The sequence below is a fragment of the Poeciliopsis prolifica genome, unplaced genomic scaffold, assembly GCF_027474105.1.
Source record: "Poeciliopsis prolifica strain line A6 unplaced genomic scaffold, Auburn_PproV2 SCAFFOLD048, whole genome shotgun sequence".
NCBI lineage: Eukaryota > Metazoa > Chordata > Actinopteri > Cyprinodontiformes > Poeciliidae > Poeciliopsis > Poeciliopsis prolifica.
In genome coordinates this window covers 1,566,425-1,592,398 of record NW_026562423.1, presented here as the reverse complement: position 1 = coordinate 1,592,398, position 25,974 = coordinate 1,566,425, and the positions used below count along the sequence as shown (strand labels likewise).

Genomic DNA, 25,974 nt, shown 5'->3' with positions numbered 1-25,974 from the left:
GAAACACGTGATCGGTTTCAGCGATGCTTCGACGCAGTAAACAAACCACATTTAGCACGTGAGTCTTGCAGCCGGAGGTTGTCGCTCTGTGTTTATTGTCGCTCAGTGGCCTGAGTGGAGAAGACGTTTATCTTAATAGGACTGCGGAGGTGGAAGGCAGCAGAAAACACATAGCCGCACACACTGATGTTTTCCACGTCCAGAGTGTGAACTGAAGCTGAATAATCCATATTACTGTAAGCCGAGTCACACGCTGACAAACATTAAGTAACTGCTGACTTCCAAATACGTTTGCTTTCCAAGGACATAGATTTTTTTATTTTTTTAATCTATAAAGATCAGGAGATGTTTACCAACCGCTCCACAAATAAACAGGGGCAGGGTCTGAATCAGAGGCAGAAGGTTTGTGGGTTGACCTCAGGTGACATAAAAGGACTGTTCAAACAAATTCTCTAGACTGGATGAAATGGACAAGAGCCAAGTTAGGATGGTAGGATGACTGGGTCAGGGTGCGTTTGGGAAGTGAAGACTGGCCTCTAAGGTCGGATCCAACGGACGAGCTTAAACGGCTGAAGAAGTTGACCTATAAAAAATGTCACGATACATAATGCAGAAGTCAGTCGACAAACTCTAAACAGAGGACATTGTTTCAGGTTTTATCTCAACACCTGCAGCCTTGACTTACTTCTCCATATCAGTTTGGAGACATCGATCAAAACAATGGGCATGTTGAATGGCATGTTTGGATAGTCAAGTGATAATGACCCAAACAATGAACCAGAGGGAGGGTAAATGGACTTAATAGCCCTATTAGTGTGATTGTTCTGATTACAGGGCTCTGCATTGTCCAGTCAAAGCGGCAAAAGCAATTCATTGTCACAGTTGCGTGATGGAAATTGTGCCATTTTGTCCTCGCTCTCGTTCTCCCCCCTCTCTATGCACAATCATCGTATGATTGGTCAGAATCTTGTGGGTGTGTTTGGTTGTGCAGAAAACAGGTCCAACTACTCGACGTCCAGAAGCCGTCTTTTCACACAGGGATGGACAACTGTCAGAGACTCAGAGGACGTACATACTGTTGGACCAAAACACTAAGATCACACGGCTCAGTTTTTGCCCGACGTCCCACAGACTCCTTCTGTTCCTTTTTTTTTTTCCCCTGATAACAGAAAATGAGATGTTCCTTCTCCAAACTTGTGAATTTGTAAGAGTATGACATGACATTTGAATCTTTCGAACAGCAAATATGTATTAATATGCATTAACAGGCAACGGCAGAGACTGTCTCAGCACTGATACTTATCAGACTCAACAGACTTCGTTTTCTCTTGGGGGTTCAGGTGAAAATGAATGGCACTCCTGGATTGACCGCTTTGAGTTAAAATTCAGAAAATGAGATTAACCCGTGAATAATAATATAAATAATCCGCTGACCAAGAATGATTTGAAAAAGTATTTACTCCTTTGGATCCTGAAGCTAACATCAACATTCGTGGAAATGTCCCAGAGGTTTAGAGCTTGAAAGAATGAAGCTTTTCCATCACAGAATCCTCCCACGGATGTCTTCTGGGGACATTTTTAAATTCAGCGTAAATATTGAAGCACAACATAAGTGCCTTTAAATGTGCCAGTCGTACTGGTGCAGCAGGTGCAAACTTAAGAAACGTTTCACCCACAATAACAGAAGCTGGAGGCTGAAGTTCCTCCGGCTGCTTGCAGAAATCTGGAGCTCCACTGTTGTGTCTAAACACAGCCGCCCGGGCGTCTCACATGACAGAAACCAGATGCTGAATTTTAAATCAGTCCTTTATAAACTTTTAGTAACATTACGTGGGCTATGTTTAGCTGTTTCTTGCAGCTTTAAAATGAGAGGCTTCGTTCTTAAGTTCTCCACCACATAGAAATAGAAGCAATTAAAGAAACAAAACACCATCTTTATCCCAGCAACAGCATAACACACAGTATGACTCCCAAAGGTTAATATGCTAACTTTGAGCAGGAATCATCTAATATAATCCAGTCAGATTGGTTTGTGCATGGATGTGTGTGTGTGTGTGTGTGTGTGTGTGTGTGTGTGTGTGTGTGTGTGTGTGTGTGTGTGTGTGTGTGTGTGTGTGTGTGTGTGTGTGTGTGTGTGGGTGTGTACAGTGGTGAGTGTACACAGCTGGTGTATGGACGGACTCCATGAAGCTCTGAAAGCAGCATTTCTACAAACACAAATGTACACACCGCATGGCTTTGTTTGGGGATCCTGCTCACTTTAGTCAAGTAGAGACGACTGCATGGCAACTGGCTGAGGATGAACACACACAGCTGGACGTAAACACAGAGGAGCCATCGAGGTTACGGCGCCCTGAGGGAGGGCTAATGACAGGGAGAGTAACCGCTGCAGCAGATGGCTGTCGCTAAGCTATAAGAAGCCATAAGAAGGCCCCTGTTAGCAAGTGGGATGTCAACGACTCGCTCTTGTTTGATTATTCACACCATTGCGCATATTTACACACGGTCGGGCAGCACTTATCACTGGAAGATGCTTTCTGCAGTTTTTTTTTCCATATTATGACCTAAATGTGGAGGAACAATTGGGAAGTTCTCAGAGAAAAACACCTTTTGGTTCGTCCAAGCGGAACAAGAAATACTTAAATAGAGATACGTTTCTGCTCTAAGGAGTAAGAAATGGAAAGCTTCAAAACGCAAAAGTCCTAATTTGCAGTTTGCGCTTGTTTACTGTAATTATATGATTTCAGTTTTTCCTTTTTTCAGAATAAAGATTGAAACAGATTTACCTCGAAATGTTTCTAGCTTAGGGCTGCACAGTGGAGCAGTTGGATAGCACTGTTGCCTTGCAGCAAGAAGGTCCTGGGTTCGATTCCCGGCCCGGGTTTGCATGTTCTCCCTGTGCACGCATGGGTTCTCTCCGGGTACTCCGGCTTCCTCCCACAGTGTTTGTCCTGTCTGTCTCTGTGTTGCCCAGCGACAGACCCTGCCCTCTGGAGAGGCCCTAAAGACACCTTTGTCCCTCTGGGGACAAGGGTGTAAGAAAATAGATGGATGGATGTTTCTATCTTAGGTTTTGGTACAAAAACAGTTGAAGCTTATAGAGCAAGATTAGGATCATGAGGTGAAGGACAGAAACAAACTAACATACAACATTTTGGATAGGAAGGCAACAGGTTGTAGATGTACATAAATAAGTTCATCAACAGAACAATGTAGTTATGATCGAGATCATGAACTACAAGGTTTGGCTTGGCAACAGAAATGAAAGGTTGAAATTACCAAAATAGCTACAGGATTAGGATTAGCAAGAAAACCACATGATAAAACTACACATTTAGGATTAGCAACATAACTATGTTGTTATTATAAGGATTGGCTACAGAGCTATTTAGGATCAGCGGAAAAAACAAATTTGCATGATCAGAATCTAGAAGAAAGAGAGAAATGTATAACAAAATGAGAGAGGAAAGAAAAGGAGACAAAAAAAAAGATTTACAGCACCTTTTTATTTCAGCATTCAGCAAATGAAACAGAACAGTGACCTTACAAAGCTCCTTAATGCCTCCATGAGAATCTGTGTCACAAGGGAGACACCTACTGATTGTTGAAGGGACTACGATTGGATCCACTATGAGCCAGCGCATTCACAGAGATGCTGAGTTGCAGCTGAAGGAGTCAGGCGTTGGTGTGCATTTGGAAACAAACAGTGGGCCAACAAACACCATGCCTGGAAAAGATCAAAGAGTTAAGCGATGTAAAAATAGTTTGACATCAAATCAAATGAAAGAGGATTTAAACGTTTTGTCACAAAGCGATTGACTTAGTTCTGGCACATGAAAAACACACCAGGCCCACCCGTTTATAATCCGATCCATCTTATGCTGACATGAGCGGTGATGATGCCGCCGTATGTCACAGTGACACGCTTCAGATGCTATTAAAGAAGCAAGAGGGGGGAAAATGTCTCTGTCACGCTGCTCCAGACTGGGACGTTTTGAAGGACGATTAATGAGTCAGAACATGAGTCACACACACACACACACACACACACACACACACACACACACACACACACACACACACACACACACACACACACACACACACACACACACCACCCACACATACACACACATACGCGCCTCTGATCACGGATGCATGGAACCATATTCTCCGGATGCAGCTGAGGGCACAGATCAGGTCGCGGAGTCGGGTTGCATAAAAAAAACAAACAAACAAACAAACAAAAACAAGAAAAATGGAGAGAAAGTCATGCAGAGAGGTTTTTATCTTCATCATCATCAGCAGCAGCAGGAAAAGGTGTTTGGGCAAAAATAACACGGAGGAAACGTTCACAGTGTCTCAAAGTAAACAGTGACAATTCAAGCTACTATTAATGGAACCATTAAGTCGGGGAGGAGTTGATGTTTGAACATGTGCCTCGTTCAGGAGGAATATGTGGATTTTTTTCAATAAATGTTTTGGCAAAACGTCTTTTTTTTTTAAAGGTGATTTTAAGAGAATTTACAAAATCGCAGTCTGTCATTGTTTTTAAGATAATTCATGATCAGTTCCAAAACAGCTTATGCATTTCTGACTGCTTGTAATTGTGCTGCTGTCACCTGCCAGGACAGTCTGGTGACATTTTTAAGCCAGTCAAAACGAAAGACCGGCAGGTGAAAAGGTTCCTGCTCTTGTGGTTTGTTCTGCCTCGTTTACTCGTCATCGCTCCTCTGGGTCAACTCAAGCCAACAGCCGGTGCCCACGGACTCGGTTCCTCCTGCCTGCCTGCCTGTGAGAAAATTATACATTAAAACCAAAAGTGTCCTAAACAACAACCCGACTGAACTTTGGGTAAGAGAGTTTTGTCAGGTTAGCCGACGTTTCTACAGGTTTGACCAACTCAAATGTGAAACTTTTCAAGACAATTATGAGTGAAATTTAAGACATGTGTCAGGACAGAAATGTGCATAACATGCACAGAAATTGGAGATAAATTTGCACTTACCCACAATGGATGTAAAAAACGCCAGCTGGCCGGACAGCAGCTGCAAAAATACAAAAATAAAAATAACCAGCACTCTAAAAAGTTGATTGGTGTGTGTGTACCTACGCACTCCTGATCCAGATCAACGCTTGGATGTATTTTTGAAGAGACTTTAAAACACTACGACAGAGGTTCAGGTGGAAATAACCTCAAGCAGAAGTTGGGAGAGCCAAGTGTGTAGCTGAAGTGTTTTTATTGCGCTTTCTAGCTCGGAAGCTCAAGTCCACGTTGTTTTTACACATCGCAGTAATTGTAAGTGGAAATTTTCCTCATCAGCACAAGATTTCTGGGAACCGACTGCATGATGTGCAATACTCTGAACCCCACAGCAATTTCAGGGCACAGTTAATGAACTGAGTGAAGGCGGTCAGCGTGGATTAAAGAAAGCGATCGACGAGCAGCTCAAACTCTTCGGGCGACTCGACCGAACGTCGTTCCTGGGGTCTCGGTTGGCTCAGTGGTGGGCGTCCTCCTGGCTCTCTTCGCCGCATCGTTCTCAACATCAGCCTGTGGCTCTGTGGAGGATCTGACATCAGAGAACTTAAGGAATATGAATAGCAATCTGAGGATTGTGCAGGATCCTGACTAAATTCCATCAAGATGGCATGAAAAGAAAGATGTATTACTGACAGCGCTGAAATTCAGCTTAGTTTTGAAGTCTCGCATTAGAAAAGGTTAGAAAAAACATCCTAAATCACTAAAGCAGGATAGTATATGTTCTACATTGGAGCCACGTTGTTTGTCCTCTGCAGCTGTTTTACTTTGTTATATTAATTCAAATACATTCCAATAATGTATCATCTACGCTAAATGCATCATTGAAGTTGCTGAAAAGATTAAAGACGAACCTTTAGATGAAACTTTCAGCTTTTAAAGGAGCTACATTCACCCCTCTGTCCAGTCCAGCTTAATTTTATCTAAGGGTTTATATTAGCTGGTCTACTAACTACAAATGTATTTAGTGAAGTGGTTTTTCACCCTGCTGGTACCATAAAAATCAATTAATCATCTATTTTTCTACAGAATGTGGAAACACAATTTGTCCCAGAAAAATCTGTAATTCCATTGTGCTACCAGAAGATGGCACCAACGATTCACAGGAAGAATCTGACAGAATTTATTCTTGAACAATTTACAATATAAATAATTGCGAGATACAAATCACAAGACCACGAGTGAAGTTATTTCTCTCATTTACACGAAAAGTGCTTTAGTCATCAGAAAAGAAAACACATGACGGCATCTTTATGATGCATCTGAAGAACAAAGCCAAGAGTCTTTTTGACTTGAAATCAACCGTCATCCAGCACTGATTTTTTTTTTTTTTTTTTTACAAAGATCAACTTCATCCGTGGAAAAAACTCAGCTGCGGAGAGAAACTGAAACAGACATTCCTTAAAACGAGAAACGTTCAATATTCCAGGTGTTACTTTAGTGATTCTGGTTACAGGTTCATCTCATCCACCAACAATAACATATCTACATTGTATAAAAACTGAAAGAATATAGAAACTATGGTAGCGGACAGTAAATATTCTTAAAGCCAGTCTGAAAGCAGCCACCGACGCCTCGGCTTTCATTTCTGCTGCATCAGGAGACAAATTTGAATTGTGACCTGATTCACCAGAAGTGAAAATGTTTTGCTGTAGGAAGGATTTGGGCCATGAGTCGAGGTTTGCCATTGGACTCTAACAGGAATCTAGAAGAAACCTGCTCTGAAAGAGGATCTGTCGTTTAAAGCATAGATCTGTCTGAAGTATTTTTTTATGCACAGATAAAATCCAGCAGCACACCAAGACTACGTTCCAGCAGCAGGCTTATCCAACCCAAATCGGACTTTTTCTTTTTTGGCCGTAAGTGACCCATGTCGAACACCGCCGTCTCGAGGGTCCAGTTTAGATACCGTCACCGAACAAAAGGTTAGATCTGTTCCACACGTGCTACTAAATCAGACGTGTCAGATTTTCATCTACAGACAGAACGGTCCGACTTTGATGTGATCATTTTATTCCAGTCAATTCCACATGATGGCGGGTAAAGTGGACTAAGTTAAAATGTAAAAGTCATTTCCACAGAGGTTAATGAAAGGGGTTTGAAATCAGACACTTTTATTAATGTGAACCTTTACACAGAATACCAAGTTATTTACTTTGCAGTGGCGAAGTTTATGTCCATTTAAACGCACTCGTAGCATTTTTAATTATCATAAATAAGTTGGATATCTCATGAAAATTCTCTGTTTTGTAGGGATAAAGTGCAGAGTACAGTCTTTTGCTGATGATGCACTTCTTTACATTTTATATCGGGTCAAAATGACAGAGAAACTGAATTCCGATTAGTGTCGAATCTCATCACACGTCTTCAAACGTGAGATGTGGAGCACATATATCCAGACGAAGGCTCAGATCAAGTTTTACACTCATCGATAAAACAGGTTAGGCTGTACAAGAAGAGGACAGTGACTTTAGAAACGGCTGATTAGCTGCATCAGTGAGTTTGATCCGATTCTGTTGATTTGATAAACTATGACATCATGACCACCGAGTTCTGCTCTAACGCGTTAAACAAACCACAAAGCTCCCAAAAGACAAAATCAGCCATCATTTTTAAAATATGTACATCACATATGAAAATCCGGGCAACATAAATTCTGCAGGCAGTGGACTGAGCTGAAACGTGTGTGTGTGTGGGTGTGCGTGTGTGTGTGTGTGTGTGTGTTGGACATGCACAAGTTATTTTACATTCACAGTTGCAGAAGATGGGTGGGTTATGGGAGAGCAGGTTGGCCTTATAGTCACTGAGAAAGTGAGAGGGTCATTCCCAGGCACACACATCCTCCAGGTTATTGTGTAGTTTAATGATAATAATGGTATCGATAATAATAATAAGATCCCTGCTTTCTTTTGCTGCGGTCAGAACTGACACGATCAACACACCGGGTGCGGTCTAGGTCCGGCAGCAGCCACCGACCCTCATTTCCTTGTCCACGTACTCCTGCAGCTGGAACTTTGGCTCGTCTGGTTCCTTCATGCTCCGGTGCTTCAGCTCTCTGGGATCACACACACACACGCAGACACACAACACGGAGTCAGAGTGAACACGATTAATGTCTGACTCGTGTGTTTGTAGGTTTTCTGCAAAGATCTCGATCATTTGTGCATTTTCAATAATCACAAGTTGGTGGAAAAGCAGCAGGAAGTTGAAGGAGTATGTGATTTAACTGGACAGGAAAAATGAGCTTTAAATAGAATAAAAGCACATGTAGAATTGTATTACTAAAGCAATTACATATTTCCAAAAATAAAGGTTTAAACAAATATTTCTAAACAGTGATATGGTAGACAGTGACATACTATGGGATTTTCTTAAGATGATTCAGATAAATATATACATATTTAGTTCAAATTGAAGTTTCGTATGCAATTTTTATATAACGGTATATTGAAGATATGCGGGACACTCTCAGACTGCACAACACATACAGGTCGCATAAGTGCGGCAGTGTGAACGGCCCTGGCAAAAAAATTTTAAAAAATCAGATTTGACAAAATATCGGAATTGGGTCATTTCAGGCTGGAGTGTGAACGCAGCCTAAGTTAGGTAAAACATTAAAGTGCTTTATTCTTTAGCGGTAAATGTAACAGCGACGCTCTGCAGGCTGTGTGCTTCTTCGTATAGGATTCAGCTGCTTGCATGAAAACTCCCCTCGTAATGCTGAGGCATAAAAGTGATCCTCCACACTTCCTTTATTGACCTGCCATTATTATACCAGAAAACGTTCCTCCTCTGTTTGCATCTATCCATCTGTGCTCCCTCTGAGCTGCTTTGTTGTCATTTTGAGCTTCCTTCATGCTACATTTGTGTCTCATTAAGAGCCTCCACACTTCCTTTATTGACCTGCCATAAAAAAAACAACAACAAAAAACGTTATAATTTCAGACTAATGGAGCTGATATGCCACCACCTCCTGAACCTTTGAGCCCTCATTAAGGGTCTGTATTTGGCGGCGCGTGCCAGCAACCCACCCGTGGTTACCGTGGAAATTATCTCATTAAGGCGCAGAAACCAGGAGCTTGATGAGTTTTTAACCTAATATTGAAAAGGAGTGCAGGATGCAGTTGTCGACACAGAAATGAATGTTTTGATTACTGCTTCGATATTAGAGCAGTGTGTTAGCTAAAAATGTGAATAAAAAATGGGTTATTTATTGTCACTAATATTCAGGGTACATTCCCCGGCTCTGTTTTGGTAGCTTTCTCGACACTGACGCGATCGGCGCGAACAACAAAAAGTGACAAAGTGGAGATTTAACCGTGACAGACGAGCGGCGCAAAGCCACGAAGCGGCAAACATGAGCTGGAGGACGAGGAGATGAACGGATCAGATTGGATATTCTGTATTTGCAGAAGGATTGTGGGCCAGACAGCGAGCCTATTATTGGCAACGACTCAGCATGCAAGCCTGTTACCATAACGAGGCTATAAAAGGGAAACGGCTCCCACACAAACTGCCTGACATTATACATTAAGAGAAAAACACACACACACAACACACACACACCACACACACACACACACACACAACACACACACACACACACACACACACACACACACACACACACACACACACACACAGTTGAAACAGTACCCTTTGTGCTTTTGACTTATTTTTCCAGCCAGTTTGATTTGTGTTGTTCAGTTAATCGGAAAAATTAAGTTGGTTTCTCAACTCAAATTTTGTTTTGCTCTTTGTTTATATCGTAAAAAAGGTGCACAATTTTGTTTTTACATCATTACTGCTTGTCATATTAATACGACGCCTATAAATTGCCCAAATGTACCGTTTGGACGGCTCCGGCGTCCAATCAGATTGTTTTTTGAAGCAAAATTAACCCTCAGTAGACCAACAGAAGGAGCTTTGTCGTCCATCGCAGATCTTGCTAGTGCGTCGGGATTTATGGACGTACCAGAAACACTCAGACACAAAGGTTTCAGGACTGATTAGTTACTTAAAACATTTTAACACCTTTAAATTGTAAATAAGTTTGCAGTCTTTCCAATCCTTTGAGATAATTGTGTTCTTGCGTGTGTCTGAATATAGTATTATTAAATATAACGAGTTTCTATATGTTGTAAATATGCAAACAGTAAGGTACATATTTTTTGTTTGCACCTGCTTTTTTCCACCTGCTTTAAATGAGCTTTAAATATGTGTAACATGCATTTTTTTAAATTTTATCTCGCTCAAATAAATAAAATATATGTAACCAATTCATCAAAATTATGACGTTAAGTCCCAGCGTTAAACATGGAGTTTGATCAACGCTACTGAATAAATATAGAGATATCAAAATGTTTCTACGACTTGGTGCAGCTCATGCTGGGATTCTGTCTTTGTGTGACTCACTTGGCCGCAGCGGTGAAGGCCAGCTCCACGTTCAGGCCTGATTTAGCGCTCGTCTCCATGAAGGGCACTCCAAACTCCTGCACAGGAAACACGACTGCTTTTAGCATGCTGACGGAAATCTGGCGAGGGGAGAAAATAACCCTGGAAATGATCAAGTCTTTCATTAATCCACGCTTTGTTTGATGGCGGGGGTTTAAAATACCTGCGGAGGCATGATGGAATTGGAAATTGGTGGCAATAACTCAGCCTCCTTTTGAAAACGTCAATATTTCTGGCCTCAAGCCATTTTATGCTTTCTTTTTTGTTTGTTTGTTTGTTTTTCCAAGCAGAGTCGATGAAAAGTCCTCCCAGGTACAGAAATATGATTTTGTGGAAGCCAAAACAGTCTTAATATTCCAGCTGAGAACGACGTCCTGACGTCTGCAGAGGCTCGGCCAGAGTTCCTCCCCAGGAATTCAAATTTATCCTCAGAGGTTCTCTGAGTGAAGCGGCCGGGGTAATTCATTTAGTAAGGCGCCGCCGTTTATGATAACAACATTATGCAGGGCTACCAAATGTGTTATTTAGCAGAATAATCATGAAGTGACACAGACTAAGGATGGAGCGCGTTTGTGCCAGAAGACGGAGCACGCCAGAAAGCTCTTGTGTGAATTGGAGAAGGCTCACCTTGGCCAGTTTCTCTCCTTCCTCTCGCTTCACCACCCTGTCATGTGTGGAGTCGGCCTGGAAAACACGACAACACGTGGTTGCTCTGATAGTCTCAGCACTGACATGAGAATAACGTGCAATCATACGCTCAACTTTATATTGCATTTTAGAAAATACCAAACCACATTTCATACGTGCAACTGGTGCAGATGGATACGTCTGAATATCACCAACTATGAGATTTTATTTCAAGAATTTGTCTCAAGCAGTAAAACTCCAAAGATGTATTTCACGTTGGAGTATTTTGGATTACAGAATACTAACATTTAAAATTCTCTTTCAATTGCTAAGCTACAAAAAATGAGCTGTCCAGAGCTGTCTGGACAGCTTGTGAAAAGTTCAGTGGAAGGAAAAAACACTTGAGAAGGATGTGAATGCAGTAACTGTTAAAGCAATGATCTGCTTAAAATGAGTTCAATAATTTCTATTCTGATGGCTAATATTTTTGAAGGGGAATTTTGTGTAGAGACTTCATAACCATTTTATTTACGGTTTTTGGTTGTTTTATTTTAGTTCTTAAAATGTCTTCCAGCTCCAGTGTGGCATGTCCTGTACAAAATTAAGGTTACTGTTTTAGTTGAAAATATTATAAAACGATATTATTGTTCATCACTATAATTTATTGGTCAAGTTATCGTCAAGAAATGTAATTTTATTGTTTTATTGTATTTGTTGTTATTTGTAGCTGCTACTCAGATGTCTCCAGGACAGTGTCTCTAGGCTCAGGTTGCTCTGTTGCTGTTTGTCCATTTCTGAGTAAAGTTCAAATTTCCATTTCTTTTTCAAATCAATGTTCCAGCTCTTTGGAGCGGAGAGGCACAGAACCGACTTTCTGTAGGTCCAGTGTGACGTTTCCACAGCAGGAGACGGTTTATGGCGCCCTCTGCTGGTGAAGCTCCACCGAGTTTTATCAAATTCAAAATGAGTGCAGACATTTTCAAGCTTTGTCCTGTTGACAAGCTTTCATTTTCCAGCTGTAGCTGCTCACTTTGCTTTAAGTACCAATTCCTGAGTGAATATAGAGTAAAGTAGAGGTGGACATTTATCGTACTGTTCATCATTTATCTTGACACGCTTCTCCTCATGACAAGAATTTGATTTATCGCCACAATAAATTCTAATTAATATGAATTAAAAAAATAATAAAATGCCCGTATTTATTTTTCCCTTGTTGTTCAGTCATTATATGATTTGTAATTTTATTTTTAGATGATTACAGATAAGCAGATCATTTTGGTTGGTTGTTCTTTTCTTTTTTGTTTTGTTTTTTCCAAGTTGGATTTTTAGTCCGAGAGAAAGTTTTCTACTCTATCAATAGTTTATATACAAAAATATAAAAAAAAATATGACTAAATGCAGTTACTATAATAAACTTAGTGATACAAATCACACTTTTTTATAACCCTTTACAAACGGATGGTTTTGTCTTGTGATTTTTATTGTTGTCACAATAGTACCAGAAAATATTGTGCTGAAACGTTGAAGCCCTATTATAAAGTATTTTTTTCAACCAAACTAGAAAAACTTCATGATTTTCCTATTTATTGTGATATGTGAGCAGTAAACCAATTTAGGAATTTGATTGAACAGTCTTTTTTGTTGTTGTTCACCAGTCCTCAGTTCTGTAAGACAACCTGGAATGTAAAAGAGTTTTATCATGAAATCCTCTGTCTCTGTGCTGCTGCTCCTATTGCACCGTTTGGTCACCCGTTTGCATTCACGGGTCCGCCTTGGCGCTCCCATTCTCTCCTCCGTGAGCCTTCCCGGCCACCCTCCGAGTCCATCTGCCCATCCATCTCCCAGTGTTGCCAACAAGGCCTCACCTTGTTGCCCAGCAGCATGACCACCACGTCCTGCTGGGCGTACTCGTGAATTTCCGTCAGCCACGCCTATGGGTGAAAACGGAGCAAAGATTAGGGAAAGAAGAGAGAAAGAGAGCCAAAGGACGAACGGGGGACGGCAGACGGAGATAGCGGTGATGAAGAGGAGAGTCGGGGATGAAGGCTTGTGCGGGAGAAGATGGATTGCTTCATGAAGGGAAAGACAAATAGAATTATTGTTGTTCTCTGATCAACAATCACAGACTGTATCTCAGTCCGTCCATCTCCTCCCAATTACAGAGTTCCTTTGCTCTAGTTAGAGTCTTTGGTTTCCACTCACTCACAGCTCTCTCTGGAAAGCTTCTCATTTATTTGTGGGCTCGACCTTTACGTGCAACCCTTTGAAATGCGATACGAAGCATAACATGACCGCGTACTTCTAACCCACAGCAAGTAATGACAGATTTAACTCTAACAGGACTAAAGACAAAGACAAATTGTTGTAGTATCTCCAGATCTAATCAGTATTGGTCCAGTTCTTCGGCTTGCATGACATAATTAAATCCACATGGAAAAATGAGTGAATGCACTTGGAAATACTCCACTGCACCAGTTCAGGGACGGGTGAAGTGTGCTTTGTATGTTTCGGTATATGAGACGAGACAGAAAAGGATGGCAATGCAAAGAGACGAGTAGCTATGGCAACTAGGATGTCCAAGAAGTTTCAGCCTCAATGGAACAATGTGTTTGTTTGGAGGCGCACGAACAAGGAACCGAACTCTGATGCCGGCCAACAAAGTGAACTCGGTTTGTAGGCCAAACCGACGTCTGTCTGGTTGAAGTGAACTCTGATGCAGTTCAAATTGCAAGCGGACTGGAGACCACTCCCAAACCGAACCACACCAGCTGAAAAAGCAGCGATTATGGAACCCAACAGAATCGGATCTACTGGGCTATCGGGTGTGAAAACACTCTCAACTCCAATCCAAGTATTGCCCACGTTCATTTTCAATGTGAAACAACCTTGGGGAAGTTATCAAACTTGTTTTGTACCAAACCATGAGACATAAAACTATCTGAGAATCCAAAACAACAAAAAAAGGAAATGCAGTCAGCATCAAGCCCACTCTGCCTCTGCAACGCTTCCAGCTACTAACTAAAGACAGACATTCAGAGGTTGGTCTCTCCTCCTGCGGTGGGAGATTTGTTTCTGCTCGGGGGACTTGCATCAGGGTTCTGGTCAGTTAGGAAATACCACCCATCACTTTGCCTTAAGGGGCTTTCAAAATAATACTTTCTATGTTTGTAGTTTTGACAACATGAAAAATTGAGTTTGAGCCAATGGCCTCTGGAATTCTGAAAACTTTGAATCTTTCTTTCAGCCTTTATTTGCTGAACTTGATATATTATTGATGGCCAGGATGTACAACAGTCAAAAAAAAAAAAGGCTGGACTTTATTGTAGATGATGAAATATACCAGGGATGCATGTAAAAGTGGCAGGATGGTAGATTTTGAGGAACGGACTTGGACATCTCTTGAATTGACTATTTCAATATATGTATCTGACCCTTAGGCCACAGAACCAGCTGCAAATTCTGAAAGTTATGATCCAGCTCACAGAAAACAATCAATTAATCAGACTGACCAATCTGCACTATCACTCTGTGGTGCAACCTTAAGAGAACATCTCCAAAGTTACAACTTAAAGTTGTCTCGAAGAGTGGAAGAAAGAACAAAGCTATTTTAGACTTTTAGAGTGCAGGTAGTTTCCATCGTGACTGCAGGGCAACATTCAATTGTTTCTAGAAAATAAAAGCCAGAACGCTAAAGTTGGCAGAATATCTACCAATTAAAGACGGAGTTATCTCACCTCAGTTACGCACAACGCGTTTTGAAGTGTAACAAGGTAAAATTTTCTTTGGTGTGTTTCAGTGCAAGATTTTGCATGTTTTCATAAATCTAAACAGGTGTTTAAGCTAAAAGGAGATTAAAGACCTTTTTCCTCTTCCTGCTTTGTTTGGACCTTTGTGTCAGTAATTAGTCCTGAACAAAGCTTCTCAGTGGATTTCTGCTATCTTGATTGCAAATTCTGGGTGTCCGATAATTCTATTTGTGATATTAAATGCTTGAAACACTGAAAACTTCACACTATCTGCTATTTGTTCTTTGTGTAACTAACTTTCCAGCTGCTTTCTGCTTGCACAACCAGTTGGAGCCAGATGCAAAAAAAAAAAAAAAAAAAGACACTAAGGTTAAGAACCAAAAAAAGATTTCCTGGAAGAAGTTTTTTTTTTGTCTTTTTTCAGCGGCAGCCTTGGTTGAACAATGTGTGTTTTAATATGTCAGCCCTGGCGATACTTTCCACTGATGAGGAGGAGGCGGCAGGGACGAGCAGCAGTGTGTGTTCATAATGTTCAGGTTTGGGTTCACATCCAGCCAACAACGCCATGTTTACCTGAAGCCGATTAGGGACCAATTTGACAGTTTGTTGGCACGGTGACGAGAGGCGCAACAAAGTTAAAAACAGAAAGAGAGAAAAAGATAAAAATAAAACCTCTACCTCAGGTTGCCAATTACTCTGACAAAAATAAGGCCTAATAATCTCATAGTGTCATTGCCTTTACATAGTTGTACTGGGCTTTTATCACAGAGCACTGAGGAGAAACTAAAATGCCTTTTTTTAACTTTAGTGACGTCTGAAGAACAGACATCGCTGTGGTGGAATCTTAAGAGAAATATGCAAAACCTTTCCGTTACCAAGACACTATTTAGTGCCAGGATAAAACAATCAAACCTCAAAATCCTCAATGGATCTGATGTGATAGATAATAGATAGGCTGCTGAAAAGTCATCTGGAAGTTAATTGCACAAGAAAGTGGTACGATTTTGAGGGTTTTTTTGCTGCGTAAAAATAAAAATCTAAAACCTTAAACAAAACCAACCACCATGAAAATAGCTGAACAGTTTTCTTTTCCAGCGGAAATGTTTGTAACGGAGTCATTGGCAAAGTTCAAACCAGATATTGATCATGACCCAAGAAATCAACAAAATGTTCTTCTTCCAGCAGGACAACTTTAAACTATCAATGAGGATGAAAACACAATGATTACCTCTCCACACTTGTAGAAGCTGCTTAAAGAGAGGAAAAAGGGGCTTAATTTGTTATTTTGTGTTCCTGGAAAGATGGGCTTTTTCTAGTTAAAACTATCTGAAGGACAAGATACTAAATAATGAGTCCAACTGGATCCAAGAGTGCCCTGCTAAGGACTTCATTAACGTGTGTAATTTTCTGTTCATGGATAATGATGATGACGATGATGATGAATAGTTTGATTTTCTGTTATTATCCCGTTAATCCTATGCGAGCAGAACCAGGCAGGGAAGTTGAGTGTTGAAGTGTGGGTTTGTGTAAAAGTCAAGTTGGAGTCTAATCAAGCTATGGTGGTTTCTATTAAGAAAACCAGGAAGTACTCTGATTGATAACTGGGATCGTAAATTGAGACATTTGTTGCAAACAGACGCGACTGAAACATGAAAACGGAGCGTTCTCTAGCAAATGTTTGGATGTAATCACCCAGCTTACATCTACCGCACAGATCAAAGAAACGATCGTATTATTCCCGCAGAAGGTTCTCGATCATGACAGCCTTTCACTTTCAACACACGAAAATCTGGACGTCTTTTATTCGAGTAACCAAACGACAGGAGAGCAGACTTTCAAATCTGTGATTTCCATTTCAGCTCCGCCGGTTTCTGAGTTCTAACACCTTGAACAAAAAGCTTCAAACGCAATGTCTCCACCGGGTTTGAGTGCTAAGTTGCTCTTGTTCTCTCCATCTCCTCCATCTTTATGTAGACTGAAGGCAGAGTACTCTCCTGGATGATGTGCAGTCCACTAAAATGAAGGCAGCACTCAACTCAAGCGGAGACGGTGAGCTGAACAGAGGCCTGCCGTTACCATTTCAAGCATCAATAGGCACATATTGACTCTTGCTAGCAGGGAGCAGATGCAAACATATTTCATTGCTATTGAAAGAAACAGGAAAAAAGGTCAGAAGTTTCTCTTAAACACAGATTCTGTATAGTGTACACACACAAACACACTCACACTTGTCTTCCTCCAGTTTTCAGTGTGTGAATCATCAAAAGCAGAGCTCTCAGATCAGCAGTAATCCCTCCACCCCCGTGTGCAGGTTTACAGTATCCCCAGAGCTGTACATCGTTTCATTACACTGAGATCAATGGTGCGGAGCCCGACCCCACGCCCCCCCAACAACACACAAACCTGCCAATTACTCACGCAGTCTTTAAAGATCCCGGCAGCCTGGGGGTGGATTAGGTGAGAAGCGGAGAGGGAAGGAACCCCAGTTTGGGAGCTGAAAGTGATCCGACTTCAAAAGGTCTAGCTGTCGACACGCGGAGTCAGAACGCATACGGTATGAGGCGGGATGCGCCGAGGACACGTGGTCAGCCGGATTTACATGTGATGCTTTGTGACTCGCTGTCAGGTTTGGGACGTCTGAGCAGCTTCCAGTTCGAAACGTTGACTTTTGTGCACAGACAGACCAGAAAAAGAGAGAGAGAGAGAGGAATGGCCAGACACAGGCAAAGAGCCGCAGCACTGGGCCACCTTGTTGCAAGGCCTGACTATGAGTGACCTACAAAAGCGTTCGGGTGTTGAAGAAAAGTTCTGAAGTTATTGATGGCCAATTCTTGACAGAGATTTCAGGGGTTTCTAGAAGTCAGAAATTTACATATTGCTACAAATCCTCCATCCTTTCTGGTTCAAATGACTAAAATGGGATCTCGCTCAATGTTCATTCAGTTAGAAACTTTTTGTGTCATCATGGTGGGACAATGGAGTGACCCAGGCTTTGAGTGATTAACACAGTCTCTTTCCTAGACAAGCGAGTTTTATGGTAAATGGGAAAAGATGACCAAAGACTGTACCAAGAGACGAGTGGTGTGATAGGTCATTCGTAAAGTTACAGCAAAACAATCTTTTGACTTCTTGCAAAAAAAATATTAAAAATCTAGACCGAAAATTGTGTAAATATTGCAACTGACTGGCAATGTCACCTCCCTTGGAGACGCCCTGCCGGTGTTGTAAACATTTCTGCCTGCAGCTGGAGCAGAGTTTGTGGAGCAGAACGTAGGGATGAAAGGCGTGAAAGCAAATGTCTGTAAACATTTAGGCCGTTTAATCTTAAGGAGCACTAAAATGTGAACACCATATGGAAAAGACATTTGAAATGCAAAGCAGCAAAACCGATGCCAATAAACCCCGCAGACTGAGAGGACGTCCAGTTCTCTGTAATGGCTTTTCAATTTAGAAAAGAACTGATGGATAGAGGTTATGGTGAGACCCTGATCACACCTGTTTCTGTCACAACAACCCTGGGAAATGTCTTTCTTAAAAGTCTTCACACACTTGCTTCACGGTACGACAGCAACAGCTGTTTGCCAACCGTGTTTGTGAGCTGCCATTGCATGACAGAGTGAGAACTGAGACATCTGTGGCTCTCAGGGTGTTACTTTCAGGAAGTTGTGGTAAGATTTGGGTGGACCGCTATGAGACCAAGACGGACAGGGAACTTTACTGACAAAAGTTCTGAAGAGCTCAGTCGATACCGAGGTCAGGACAGCGCTGCAGGTAAGCAGCTCCTCACATCTGATATTTTACATTTCATAATCAAGTGATATATTTATATTTAATATTTGATGGCTATGAAAGGACTAAGTGCTCACTGAAATGTGTTGGCAAAAATGCCATTGTGTTTTTCATAACATTTGTTGAACATGTTTCTGCTGAGCAATTTTGCTGCACTAGTTTTGCATAGTATCATATGTCAAATGTAACAAAGAGCAAACTTTAAGGAAAGCTCAGCATCAACAAAGTTAACGTAATGAATCAAATGGATTTCTTTAAAACCATTTCAGAGTGTATAGTAAATCTTTTTCACTGCGGACTTCAAAAGCCACACTGAACCTTTTCTTAAAAGGGTTCTAAAATGTTCTCAAATTTAAACTTTGAATAAGAAGGATTTGTCATCATGAACCTTGAAAGAAAAGCATTTATCTACAGAATGTCATTGCTCATTAGAAAATGACATTCCTGACGTCGTTTGTCTGATGTACAATATTTAAGACGTGTTGCTGCTCCTGGAAGAGTCCCTGTTGTGAAAAGTCAGTGGTTTTGAAACTTTATCTTAAAAAGTCCAGATGGGTGTGTGCTGTTCCTCTTTTTAGATGTAAAACATCCTGAACACACCCCTTCCTTCTTCTCTATATGTTTCTCCTTAGAGAGTTCTTTACACACCCAGGTCCCACTTACCCAAGCAAGATGAAGAAATGCCCCACTGCTATTAATGGTGATGGAGATGTAGCCTCTGCTGTTCACAGCTCTGCTAAAATGAGAGAAAAAGTGTGTCATGTAAATACCGTCAGCATCAGAGCACAGAGCAGTGAGAGACCAGGGCCCAGATGTCCAACAACATACAACCACGTTCCCAGAGAGCGACCGAACCTCACAGTCTTGGCATCCAACGTGACCTTGCGCTCTCATCAGAGACGCTGGTCAGTTGACTTTTGTAAATGCCAGACACCGCCTGTCATCATGCTGAGGAAGAACAAAAAGGAACCTGACCCTCCTCAGCGCACTGCTTCCCTTCTGCGACTAGAGACATCCTCGCATTCGTCTTTCAAGCGATACTCATGCCCCCCCATTGGGATCTTTTCATCGACATCTTCCTCTTCTTCCTCCACCTCCTCCTGTTCTTCCCCAACTTCTGTTCCCACATCTGTCATCATCGGCCCAGATCCTTTAGGATGGAAAATACAACCCAAATCCAGGTTCAACTCCTCTCAGAACCGCACCAAGAGGCTGTCTCTGCAAATCCCTCTCCCTACTCTCCCTATCCCCAGCTCTCCAAACCCAGAACCTTTGTCTCAAACCAAACCTGCACTGAGACCCAAACCTTCCCGCCGCCACCACTCCGAGTCCTCTGCCTTCCTGAAATCTCTCAGGAAGACTCAGCCTGCGGTGACTCTTGAGCAGCTCCATGCCGTGCATCTCCGGCGAGTTAGCCTTTCCGATGAATCGGACGACGTCTTTGATGAGCCGGGTCAAAGCCAGGGAAAGGTGTCTGTTTCACCCCGGAAAATACCGCCCCCTGTTCCAGAGAAGACAGCCATGGCCAGGAAAATAGCACAGCTGATTGCTTGTTCATGGCACAGGCCAGTTACAGCCAACATCAACAAGATCACTGCGATGAAGCCAACGTCTGAACACTGGCAGAATAAGGGCCATAACAACATGTGTGCCACAAAAATGGGTGAGTTGCTCAAAGAAATCAACTTTTGCAATCTGGTAAAGGATTAAATTTGTCACCTAAAGCTCAGTGCATCATTTATTAATCGAGCAATCCAGCAAGAGGTGTACTGCAATGACTTCGATGATATAATAGATATAAAGAAACGTGACAAAATCCTGAGTGTGTTGGAAGGCCAGCAGTCAGATGGAGCCCCAGTTTTAGCTCATTCAGCAAGATAAAAATTATGTTTTATTAATGCGATTTCATAAAATAGCATTAGGTTGGTCTCAGTTGAAGAAACATCTGTGTTTGTATAAGACAAGGTGCCTGAATCCAGTCCTTGACAGCCATCATGTAACTTTCAGATTCCCTTCTGCTCCAACGCTTGTATCAAACCAGCAGTCATTTAGCTCTGCAGAAACCCCGTGATTAGAATTTCATTTGATTCAAGTATAAAAAATATGTTTGTCGATGCTACCGGTGATATCAGTATCTTTCAGTAGGGAGACCTAGAAAAGCACAATATGCAGAACCTTTTCAACCTATTTGAGAATTTCTTCGTTTTTTCCCACAAACTGACTGCAATTGATCTTTTTTAAACACGTCTAATATTTCACTTTTTAAAGCACTTAATTCTGAAATCTTCTATAATTTCAGGTCAATCGGTAACATTTATGAGGGATGAAGTGTTTTGCTTTGAGAACGCATAATCAGTAATACATCTGAGTTATACTTCTGAATATTTATTGTGAAATACACACTGAGAAAGCTGCTATAAATCCATTTTTTAGTGTGAGTTGAAAATTTGAAGATGCTGGAACAATGTTGGAAGTTTAATGTCAGTTTATTCGCCCACAAACGTCACATTATCCTATAAAGTCAAGTTATTTTAAAAATAAATAAATAAATTATGCATCAGGCAGGTTTTGCAGCTTGCCCCCACTACAAAGTGGACAGTCCAGAGTGTTTTTGATCCTAATTAACTTTCAATGATTTTCTTTAGGACGTGAGGAGAAGAAAGAGACGGGCCCAGCGCTTGAAATCGATGCTAACCGCATTAACTTTCTTTCAGCAGAGCTGCATCTTTATAACGTCTGCAACAGGAACAGGTGAACCGCACGCTTCCCCGGCCGTGAAATGCGAGGAGATGACTGAAGAGTCTCCTCCTCAGCTTCACAAATTACGACCGCGGGACGTGAAGCCCAGAGAACAAACTGTCCCCGAAGACGACTTCGCTCAAGTTTTCCTTTTTTTCATGGTTTTATGCTCCAAGGACTAATATTGCTGAAATTGTTGAAAACTAAAGTGTCTCATTACTTCAATATTTTACACTCCCCTCCCTAAATCATATGTGCCTCCTTGCAATTGCATTTGATGTTTTGTTTGTGAAAATTACTGGTGTGACTGAAAATGTTTGTACAGGCCCAGGTATGCAATTACCTTTGAATTAAACTTAGTAAAATGTGCCTGTTTCTATGCAATTACCTCATGTGAGTTGAACAAAAAGTCTGAAATAAAGATAATGAGGCGTCAGGATTTAACTACCGTTAGTCGACATGTCAGATTATGTGTGTGAAAAACACAGCAGATTCCGTTTATCATTATGAGAATATTGAATTTGTCCAGCAAAAATGAGCTTTTTATGAATACAATTTCAAACTAAATCCTGATGTGCACAACCCGAGTTAACAATAACTTTGACACCTCACTTCCTCGCGGGATCACATTTTTCTTCATAATATAATAGGTTTCCAGCTCTGGAAGGTGTAGATAACCGCAGAAATGTTATTAACACATTAATCCTCATCTACATTTTAATTCCAGTACATCCAGGACCCACTAACCCAGAGTGGGTGATAAGATTGTCAAGAACCGTTTTATGGAGGAGAAACTTGTTAATGAAGCTGCCTGTTGCCCCGCGGCTTCCTCATAAAGTGACAATGAAACTTTAAACAAGCTTCCAGAGGCGGTAATGTTCAAAACCTCTCCTCTGACTGAAACATCTGAGAGGGAAAAGCAGTCTCTACCTAAATATGGTGCTACATAGTGCAGCTTTAAGGTGAAGCCTGGAAGATTTCCTTCGCTTTTCAGCCTCGTCACCAAAATATTTTAGCTTTCATTGGTGTGGAAATGTGCTTGGAACATTAAAAAACACGGAACAGCGGTGAACCGTCCCAGGACCGGACGCCTTTTGATCATTATGTCTTACCGATAACGAAAAACGTAAAACTGGGCCCTACTTCAAAATTAATGTGCAATTCTGTGCATAAAGTAAAATTATAGAATAGTTTGGATGTAGGAAAAAAAATGCTTTACTATAAATCCATTCCAACACTTTGGAAGAAAAACAAATGATTAAATCAAATACATTTTTGAGTTGAAGAGAAGAATAATATACTGTTTCCAGCTTTTATAGTTAATTTTATCTATATGACCCTGAAAATGTACTTTGTAATCAGGGACAGGTTTATAGGTTTGAATACATTTTATGGCCTGCAGGCGCCGAACAGATGCTTCATGCTCTGCATCACTTCCTGCAGACTCCAACCGACATGTTGCTCTCTGTCTGCAGTCTGACAGCCAAGTGAGGAGCTTCTGCTATTCACTCGAAATCATACCGCGCTGTCGCTTCTCATTGTTGGCACGTCGAGGTCTAATTTACTTCCCAGACACCTTAATCGCCATGACAATCACGTGAAGAAATAGTTTCACATTCCTCCTCCTTCCTTTTTCGTTTCGTTCCTGCTGCTTAACCTGCCAGGCAGCTCAATCCTGTCCCAGGTGTCTGCGGGATCGTTTTAAAAGCTCGGTCAGCCGTGATTGCATGCTAAATTTTACAAAAGGTATTTTTGCCATGATTACATATGAGAACAGATGTTAGAAAGTATTGTCCGCAATCACCGAGAGACAGCCCATCATGCTAATGTAAAAACAGAAAAGGGGCCAGTAGAAAATCTTACGTCATCTCAACAAGCCCCCATGGATTGTTTCACCCTGATATTCAACAGAGGCATTTCAGCCGTTTCCTGATTCCTTCCATGTTTATTTTCATTTACTTTAAATTAAAATGAAATCAGAATATATATACAAACAATTACACATCTGAACAAAATTGATCAGTATCAGGTTAAAGTATAAACTCCCAGTTAAGGATTCTCAATTTTGTTTTGTTACAACTAAAATCTTGAATGTATTTTGAAGTTGCAGTATGCAACTTTCATTAAAAAAAAAAATAAAAAATTTATTTGTTGAAACTGTCGACACTGCGTGATGACAGACAATCTGTGAAAAAAATGAATAAAAAATGTTTAAAACTTGCTCTTCTGCCTTCTCCCAGTGCTAATTAGAAATAACCAATCCGAGCCAGGGGGCGGGACGTAGCGCTATCAATCATCCTCAGTGTAACATATGTAAAAAAAAATAAAACATTTCATAAAAAGTTACATACTGTAACTGTAATGGAGTATGTAATTAACACTGCAGACTTCTCCCTGACCCGTCTGCTGTGTTTCTCATGTTTGCTCACTAATGCAAACATTTAATATCTTAATAGAACAGCAGTATTTATAATGAGAATATTCTCTCTGTCACTTCTGAAGGCAACTGGATTGAACAGCATTTGTTTATCAAGGTTATCAAGGTAAGAGGAGCAGAATACAAATGTCTGCTACATCTTTTCCCCAGTAAGCATTAATTCTGCAAGCTGAACATCATAATGAGTTAAAGTGTTAAGTTGCATTTTTTTTCAGGAGGTTTAATATGAAACAAGAAGCAAAAATACCACATAAATTCACAGAAAACCCACTGTAAAATGCATTTCACCTGTTATTACATTTATTTGTACAGTTAGAATCATGCTGACAGTGACGGAGCCACTGTCTTGCTGTTTTATTCCTGCTTTTTTATTTGTATTTTTTTTTTTTAGAAGCAGGCTGCAGTGGCAGGCACTGACAGCAAAAATTGCTACTTTTTTATGCCACGACGCCTGGAAAAGAAGGACTGCATGACATGTACTGTGAAGCCACATTTTGGGTCACCAGCATCCATATGTGGGCAAAACAGGACAAGCTTCCACCTCCGATGTCTCGCCTCTATTTTCTCATTTCTCATTTATTCCAGTTTTCTAACTCCAGACACCTGGCTTCCTCTGCATCAGGGGTTCTCATACTTAATGTTCAAACTTCTAACCTTATTTCTAGATAAGATCTAAGGTTTGTGATTAGCGAATACATTTTGATTTGACTGAATCTGCTTACAAAGCAATAGACAGAAGGTTTTATGTTGAACAGTGAAGCATGATGGGAGCTTCAATTGAATAAAAAAATGCAAACTTAAAACATAACCAACATAAAGTGGCTTTCTTTACACACAGGAATAAAGGAAGTAAATTGAGCATAAAGTGCAAAAGTAGCAACATCAAAAAACGGAAAACTTCCCACGAAGCATTGCCTTTGTTAATGTACTGCTCAATGTGTTAATAGCAGAGGAACAACTTACCACTCCTGGAAAACGTTCCATCAGCAGTGTTGGTTTCAATGCTAACTAGCCTTAGCATTCATGGCAAGCACTGTTTTTTGGAACTAGCTGTAGTGTAAAATGGTCAGTTGCTGAGGCTAGTTAGCAAATAATTCAACGTGCTCATGGAGGGAAAACAACTTTCTGTTTAAGGAAAACTTTTTATCTGCCGTCATGCTAACTAGCCTTAGCATTCACGGCAGGCTCGGCTGTGTGGAGCTAGCTGTAGCGTAGCGGAGAGCCAGGAGGAGGATGGGAACAATACTCGGCAGGAGGCAGAGGAGCCTGGTATTTTCACAAATTATCCCTCTCATGTTACACTATCACAACGTAGAGATAGTTTTAGTGAATATTTCTACATAAGGGACATAACTGTCTATTTTCATAAGCAAGATCAACCATGAAGCTGAAGTGAATCTATTCTAGAAATTTTGCTGCGAATTGAGTTCAAGTAAATAACCGAAGCTTCGGAAAAAGCGTGAGTGAGCCGGACAGATGGAGTCCGAGAAGAGACAATGAGACGAGACGTAAGGCGGGAGAGGAGGAAATCTTCTTCCACCCAGCACGGCGCAGGCTGAACACGCTGACACTTATTAGTCTGCATGAGCACGGGGCGGCACATCATGTGAACATTGTGTCAGGATTTGTTTACCCAATATGTGCACGAGTTTGCATATGTGGGCGTTCAAACTTCTCTGCTTGGTTGGGCAGTACAGTCAAGAAAAGGCAACCCTCCCCGCATCCCCCCAAAAAGTTAGCATCAAGGCGAGACACTCTGAACCTGATCCCATCTCATTATCCCTGTTTCAGCTCACTGAGAGGCATCTGAGAGATGCTGAACATTTCCAGCTGCAGGATTTTGATTTTAGACAGTCATATACGTTCCTCTATAGGTGACATGTGTCAAAATGTTGTAGAAATGTTCCAACAGGTTCTTCTGAAACATTTGTCACATGTTTGTTCATCATAGTGTGGCAGTGTAGTCTTAGAGTAATCTGACATTCAATCATACATTTTAATAACTAAGTGTATTTAGGACCATTTCATACAGAGGGTGAATATTAATACTCCACACAGTGACAATGAAGTAAGTTTTGATATTCGTTCCATCAAGTACCAGCACATTAATATGTAATAATAGCCTTATTTCAGATTCCAGT

At 41.1% G+C, this 25,974-nt stretch overlaps 3 protein-coding genes across 4 annotated transcripts in view; 2 read left to right on the top strand and 1 right to left on the bottom strand.

Annotated features, from left to right (window-relative positions):
* The window catches only part of LOC129377515 (uncharacterized), a 288,482-nt gene that overhangs the window by 166,082 nt on the left and 96,426 nt on the right, over positions 1–25,974 (top strand). The gene's annotated exons all lie outside the window — the stretch shown is intronic.
* Positions 6,149–25,974, bottom strand: part of LOC129377514 (ras-related protein Rab-26) — a 65,644-nt gene continuing 45,818 nt past the window's right edge. Inside the window, exons 7-10 of the mRNA XM_055057513.1 lie at positions 12,988–13,053; positions 11,123–11,179; positions 10,457–10,533; positions 6,149–8,096 (exon numbers count right to left, since the gene is read on the bottom strand). Of these exons, the coding sequence (XP_054913488.1) occupies positions 7,994–8,096; positions 10,457–10,533; positions 11,123–11,179; positions 12,988–13,053 (303 nt within the window). The 3' untranslated portion in view covers positions 6,149–7,993. The remainder of the gene's footprint in view (positions 8,097–10,456; positions 10,534–11,122; positions 11,180–12,987; positions 13,054–25,974) is intronic.
* Positions 18,475–21,861, top strand: LOC129377512 (uncharacterized). Of its 2 annotated transcripts, none has more exons than XM_055057511.1 (3): positions 18,475–18,639; positions 19,290–20,320; positions 21,375–21,861. In XM_055057511.1, the coding sequence occupies exons 2-3, from the start codon at positions 19,330–19,332 to the stop codon at positions 21,410–21,412; spliced, it is 1,029 nt and encodes a 342-aa protein (XP_054913486.1). In that variant the 5' UTR covers positions 18,475–18,639; positions 19,290–19,329; the 3' UTR covers positions 21,413–21,861. The 2 variants fall into 2 exon arrangements, with proteins under 2 accessions (XP_054913486.1, XP_054913485.1); XM_055057510.1 differs by having other exon boundaries at positions 21,372–21,860.

Bases quoted from the DNA above. Each gene is read 5' to 3' on its own strand.
- LOC129377512 (XM_055057510.1), top strand. From the start codon at position 19,330: ATGAAGAAATGCCCCACTGCTATTAATGGTGATGGAGATGTAGCCTCT. The intron at 20,321-21,371 runs GTGAGTTGCTCA...ACTTTCTTTCAG, and splicing joins CATGTGTGCCACAAAAATGG to CAGAGCTGCATCTTTATAAC.